We start from the raw sequence: 6,886 nt of genomic DNA, 5'->3' as shown, positions 1-6,886 counted from the left end.
AAAAAAGTTTAGGAGGAATAAGGAACATAAGGAGTGATAAAATCTTTATAGACATATTTTCTTATTGGTATATTAACTCCATGAAAAATTACATATAATACCTTTGATAGAACTCATATTGGTAAGAGTGGTGTACTGAAAGAATCAGTGCCTCAGTGCAACTGTTAGTTTTATCATTTTAATTAAAGAAAAAAGAAGGAAAAAAACGCCTGTCTGATTACTCTTCCTATTTTGCATGATTAAGTATGACAAATATGAGCGTCTTTACTAAGAAACTGACTCCAGGTAATGACTCAAATGCCAACTATATATGTATTTAGTCTGATAACAGCCAAACCTCTTGAAATTCTAGACTATTGTGTTAACAAAATATGTTCTATTTCAAAAGTATGTCTTTTTTTGCTAGAAATTAGTTTTCTGCTATCCTCAAGCTAGAAACTTTTAACAATGTTCAATTCAGTTGAATGTAATCTTAAATTCTTCATGAGGAATAAATGTTAATATTCAAATACTAACCTTGAATATTTATGTCTAAATTACAGGGTCCGTTCTTGCACCTTGCAGGATCACAGGTGTAGGAATTTATCTTGAGGAGAAAGTGAATTTCTCAGAAGCAAGTAATGCATGTAATCAACTGAATCTACAATTGGCGAGTAAAGACCAAGTTGAGAAGGCTTTGAAACATGGCTTTGAAACATGCAGGTATATGACATCAGTTAGTGTCTCATTACCTTGAGTGAATGCCTTTACATACATCTGAGGTTGGTGATAAATCTAATATTAAAAGGACTGATGCTTCTTATTGTAGCTATGGATGGGTGAAAGATGAATTTGTTGTCATTCCTCGGATAACACCCAACAGGAAATGTGGTAAGGGCAACACTGGACTGGTGCTATGGTATGCCGAACACTTTAGAACATTTAAGGTTTACTGCTTCAATTCCTCAGGTATGTAAGCATGACAACTAAATTTTTTGTGTTTTGGTTTAGTTTAGTTTGTTTGGTTTTTTTAATATCTGCATGAAAAAATCATAACAAGTGAGTGAGTTCTTATAATTTGTTGTTCCTTTCCCCTCAATGTCTTAAATGTTGTCAAGCTGTACTTAGCTCTGTAGGGGAAAAAAGCACCCAAGAAATACAAAAGGTCAGTTCAGCTAATCTGAATTCATAACTTGGTGCTGCCCTGAAAGCTCTTGAACAGTTGCTTTCACCATTCTGTAATGTTGACAAAATACTCTTAATATGTTTTGATTATTTAGGCACGTTAATTTGAAAGACAGTGAATGGACTCTTTAACCACCACCTGTGTGTGGGGTGTGTTTTTTTGCAAAAAGAGGAAGAGTGGGGTACTAGGAAAAGTTGAATATTTTTTGATAAAAAGAAATGTATCCATAAAACTAAATTAACATATAAGCTAGAACAGCTGAGGGACTATAAAATTAACTAGATTCCCAATCTATTATCTGATTTTACTGATTTAACAGCTTCCTGTAATGTGCATCATCCTGTGTGGGAAAAGACCTGTCCTTCCCTTCATTCTTGACTGTCTGTTCCCAGATTGAAGATACAGCAGTGGAACTTGGGCCTTGATATAAGTTAGATCTTCTCAGCACAATAGATCAGTATTGTTTCTTAATGACTTCTGTGGTATTAACTAAAACTAAGTATTTGACTAGAGGCATTGTGTTCCTGCTAGTGTCCCATATCTATGGTAACTATGTAACAACTATCCCAGTAATTAGACCATATACAGGATCAGTAAATTATTTCTAATCAGTCCCTAGACCTTGCCAATGAGTTTTAGATAATAAGAGTAAGAGATTATGTGCAAAATCCTGAAATTTTTCAGGAAAGATGTGTGAACAAGGGTTGGAAAGAGCAGGAGAAAGATGGATATGCAAGATATGCCCATGCAAAGACATAAAGACTTAAGAACATGTCTGGTAACTGTGAACACTGGAGGCTTACGACGAGATTGAAGATGAGACTGAAGATAAAGGTGTTAGGCCATGCCTTCACCAGTGGGACTTTGTTCATGATCCTGAGCCATTTTAGTGAAGGAGGGTATTGGTGAATCCATAGGTGACTAGTACTTAGGTAACAGGCTCTGAAAGAAGCTGCTTCTATTGGTACTGTTATTTCTTCTGTTCCTATGCAACATGGTGTTTCATTCCATTAAATATGTGTCATTCTGCATCAGAAATGTTAGGTAGGTCGGATAATGCGAAGGAGGTAGCAAGTAATTCCAAAATACTTGCTTTGTTTAGCTTTAATTCAAAAAAGTTACAGTATGTCAAGTTAAGCTTGCTGAATGGTTAGAAAATAACATTGGGATGATTCTGCATTTCTTTATCTTAATTGCCAAAACGTTGCCTGTTCTAGGCATTTCTTACCCAAAATATCTGGCAGGAGTTCATTCTGTCAATTTTCTTTGTGCCAAAGAAATGCCAAAATCACTTGAAAACTAGTGGAAAAAGTAAAAAGCCTCTGCCATTTAGCTTTTTATTCTGTGAATGTAACTGCGTCATCAGGCTTCCCATGGGGATTCACATGGAGAACAGTACATACGTCATTTCCCTGTTATTTATGTTGTAATCTGCTTGTTGCTTTACTGAAATTTTTATAGCTTTACAGAATATAGAACTTCACTAGAAAAGAATTTTCACATTTTCACATGAGCCTGATTCAGAACTCAGCTTTTCCATTTACATATAAAAATCCACTTGCATCCAAGTTTTTATATAGACAATATTTACATCATTTAAATTACTTAGTTTCTGAGTGTGCCTGAAGTTTGTTTCTTTCTAGCCCCCATTAGAATCGTGTCACTTTTTTATCTCACACTGGTGCCTGGTTTACCGGAAATCTTTATGGGCTACTTTTGTTTTCAGGAAATCAAAGTGTTCCAAGTATCAACAGTGCATGCATATGTTTTGAACATATACATAATGTAACAGAAATATTTTTGAATCTTGGATCTGCAGTTAAGTCTCCTGCTCCGCAGGAGGTCATATTATTGTTTTTTATATGCATTATTTTTCCAAGTACTTTTCAGAAGGAATCTTGGCGTTGGAATGCAATTACAAAATGAGCACCACACTTGCTCAAAAAAGTGTTCAACTATGTGAATAATGATAAAAGGTGCATGATCTGGGTTGGAGCCACATATTTGAAATAGGCATGCCTGATTTGGGTAAGGCTTTTGTGAATAAACAAATAATAATTTCCAGAAGGGAGTGACTGAAGGACAACTTCAATAAACATATGTGTAAAGTAAGTACAAAACTAACATCCAAACACAACTCTTATGTATTTCCTTTTCCTGCTGCAGATTTTCAGATTAATTCATGTAAACCAGATCCAACTACAACCATACTACCTTCATCAAGTGCACTAACGGACTTAACTGCATATTCAGGCTCTGATTTGACTGAGAACATCACAGCAGTGCCCACTGTGACTGAGTCAAAACGCTCCCTGAAAAATATAAAATTCCGTGTAATATGTATAACTGAAACTATATTACCAACAGAGGGGACTACTACAAAAATGCCAGAGGAATACTCACCGATTGAGTCTCCAAACTACACTTCCCATGCTGCCTTTAAGAATGATGCTATTGTTTTTGGAGGTAAAGGCCATATATGGTAGCTATTTAATCAGAAGAGCTAGTTACATAGATGTTGGTAGTAAAACTGTTTACTGCTATTTTTGTTTGCTGCTCCAGCATCCATTTTGATACAGCTGAACCTGGAGGCAGGAGTGTTACGGTTTTGCAAAAGCAAAGCTTGCAAGGCAGAGGATTTTTAAATAATTCTTAAGTAGAAGTAAGATCTTATTTTACACTTTTTGATAGTATTTTAATATAAAATGGTGGAAGTTCATTCTGGTTAATGTGATTTGGGGTAAATACATTTCTGAGAAAGTCTTAGCAAACACTGTGCGTTCAGAGAAAGGGAAAATTCAGCAGGCTCTTAAAAACAAAAGAAGCCAAAAAAGTTCTAAGGAGAATTATTGTTCTCCAAATATGAAGGTGTTCTCAAGATATGAGGTGTGAATAATATACAGCAACTGAGAAATAGATTAAATATGAGGAAGAGCATTCTAACTGTAAGGACAGTTAATCACAAAAATGTGTTCTCTAGGCAGGTTGTAAAAAACCTCCAATGAGCAGATTAGACAAGTATCTGTCAGGGATTGCCTAATGACCTGTTTTAGTCTCTCTTGAAAAAATGAGCAGGAGTAACTAACCTTTTGAGATTCCCGATACCTCTGTTCTTGAGTTGATGTGTATGTACCTCTTACACTAGGCTGCTTTTAGAAGAATCTGGATTTGTGCTCATGACCCTTTAGAAAGTCAGAATTAAGTACATACAAAAACTGTCTGCTTACCTCACTTTTATCTCTAGGTATCCCCACTGCACTTCTTGTACTGGCAGTCATCTTCTTCATTATTTCAGTTGTTCTAGCAGTCTGCTATATCAAAAAGTAAGTTTTTTTCTTTTTTTATTTTTCTCTTGAACTGAGTTAATTCCTGGAGTACAACCAGTGAATATTTTAAATACATAGCTAAAGAGCAGAGAAGTAATGATTATGACATAACAGTGTAGCACAAAGAATAACATCTTAAACCCTGTTGTTATGCAGATAAAGTTTGTTGTTGCTGTTGCCATTCTCTGCTTTAGAGAAGGAACCAAAGACAAGTATTGCCTATTTGTGAGGAGTCAATCATGCCTAGTGTGAAACATTTCCAAGTGTTCCAAAATAGCGACACTGAATTTGTGCATTTGTTTGTTTGTATATAAGCCTGTTTATACAGTCTTATTCTTGTTTCTTCTATGTGAGACTCAAGGTAAAAGTTTCTATTTTTGGACTATGTTTGTGTTCAGAAAAAAATAATTGTTGAGCTCATTTGTCATACATAAAGGTCTTCAACACAGTGCATCATTAAATCATATCAAAAAGTTGTGTGCATTTCTCACATCCTAGCCCAGACAGCTTTATTGTTATGTACCACGAATATACATTGTCTGTTTTTTAAAAAAAATACAAAAATATTTCTTTAAAAAGCACACTGCTTGAAAAAGCACAGTGATCTAGCATGCCACTATTGTCTGTGAGACTTTTGCTTGGCTATGGTGAAGAAATTTAATTCTAGATATTTTTCACTTTATTTCTGGAGTGATACTACCAAACTATGTCAGTGTTTCTGCTTTACTATCCTTTTTTCTATTTAAAGGTACAAGAAAACATTCCCCTTTTCAAACAAGAATCAGCAAAAAGAAATGGTTGAAACTACTGCTCTCAAAGAGGCTAAGTCAAATGACAAAACATCTGAGAAGGAAACAAAGAATAACGGAAAAAAGGTAGAAGAGTCTAAAACCAAGTCTGAGGCCACAGTAAAATGTCTAGAAGCAGAAGTTTAAGGCGAAGAATGTACACTTCTTGATAGAAATATACAATGAAGCAGACAAAACTTAGCAATGCTTTTAAACATGGGTGATTGTAAATACTCATGAATTTATATTTTTTCTATCTTAATGTATGAAAACTTGTTTTGTTAATAGTTACATCTTTAGCTATAAATGCTCTTGCAGAAGAACATGGTGTCTTATTTACTTGAAATAAATTTAAAAATCCATATTACAGCTCATTTTTCATCTTTAATAAAGAAGTAATTAGGAATATGCTATTAATGACATGCAGTATGTTAACCATTTGCACGGAAGTTAGATCAATATATAATGAAAAGGGTTTTTTTAGGTGACTGGAGGATGTCTGCTAACTTAATGTCTAAAATAAAATGATGATACTGTAGCTCTTCCTCATGTAGATTGGCTTATTTCCATTAAATAGTTGCATACTGTTTTAAAAACAAACAGAAGAAATAAGTCTGTTTACAACTAAGTAAAAAATCAAAGGATCAACCCACTGTCATTCAAATACCCAAGGAAGGGTACAAAGATGCTGATGTTGATACATATGTATATATATATATATACAGCAATGAATAACTTTCTTAGATAGCTTTGTCATATCATAATTTACCATTTTATTTATTAAAAACTGTATCATTCTTCTGCATCAGATATTTGACAGGGGGTAAAAAACTGAACTGTATCTCGAAAGTTATATTTAAGATCCTTTGTGTACATTTAAGAGTCGCTTTCATAATAAAGATGGTATGGGACTTCATAAAAAAATAAAGTATGGTAGAATGTTTGTCTGGACAATTTATTCTCATGAAAACTGTCTCACAGTAAAAAGTGATCATATAACCTTAATGTTACAGAAGTAATTAGTTGTTATAAAAGAACACTATCAATTTATCAAATATTTCCTTGAATAAATGGTTTGGATAACTTATTTTTATATGTGAAGGAGGTTATTATAGCAAAGGAAGTTTCTTTTTAGATCAAGCTGCTTGAAAAACATAGTCTTAAATAAAATAGCAATAGAACTGCTCACCTATCACTAGATAGTGAGTTATAGTGTATTGCTAATAGCATACTTGGAGATTCCCTTCGTTTTTTTGTGGGGTTCCCCCCCCCCTTTTTTTTTCATCTTTCTCTCTCTCTCTCTTTTTATTGCCTAGAAATATTTCACAGCTCCAAGAGACTGGACTGCGTTGATAGGCAGTCCACTACTGCCATTAAAGCTATACTACTGCAGAAAGACTGCGATTCAGTACAGCTCTAAAACCTGCTAATTTCAGATGTCCGTCAACAGAATTTCAGCAGAAAAATGTGCAATAGAGGAAAGCAGTAGATACAGCCTTCCTACTCAGTTAAGTAATTCCTCTCCTTGCAAAATACTGCAGTAATGCCATGTATCTCTCCTGGCAACCTGAACGAAAGCCCTCTGTGCCATGTGAGCAGTGAGAGTA

The 6,886-nt window shown here is 34.5% G+C and overlaps 1 protein-coding gene across 1 annotated transcript; it reads left to right on the top strand.

Annotated features, from left to right (window-relative positions):
• The first annotated feature begins 389 nt into the window (after nucleotides 1-389).
• Nucleotides 390-5,426, top strand: LYVE1 (lymphatic vessel endothelial hyaluronan receptor 1). Its single transcript, XM_009704851.1, is given in 6 exon segments — nucleotides 390-412; nucleotides 532-702; nucleotides 809-948; nucleotides 3,332-3,631; nucleotides 4,410-4,488; nucleotides 5,240-5,426. Coding segments are annotated over 6 exon segments (900 nt in total).
• The last annotated feature ends 1,460 nt before the right edge of the window (nucleotides 5,427-6,886 follow it).

Source organism: Cariama cristata, unplaced genomic scaffold, assembly GCF_000690535.1.
Source record: "Cariama cristata isolate BGI_N322 unplaced genomic scaffold, ASM69053v1 scaffold16217, whole genome shotgun sequence".
NCBI classification, from domain to species: Eukaryota; Metazoa; Chordata; class Aves; order Cariamiformes; family Cariamidae; genus Cariama; species Cariama cristata.
Note: the sequence above shows the minus strand (reverse complement) of the source record. Positions and strands in the feature narration are given on the sequence as shown.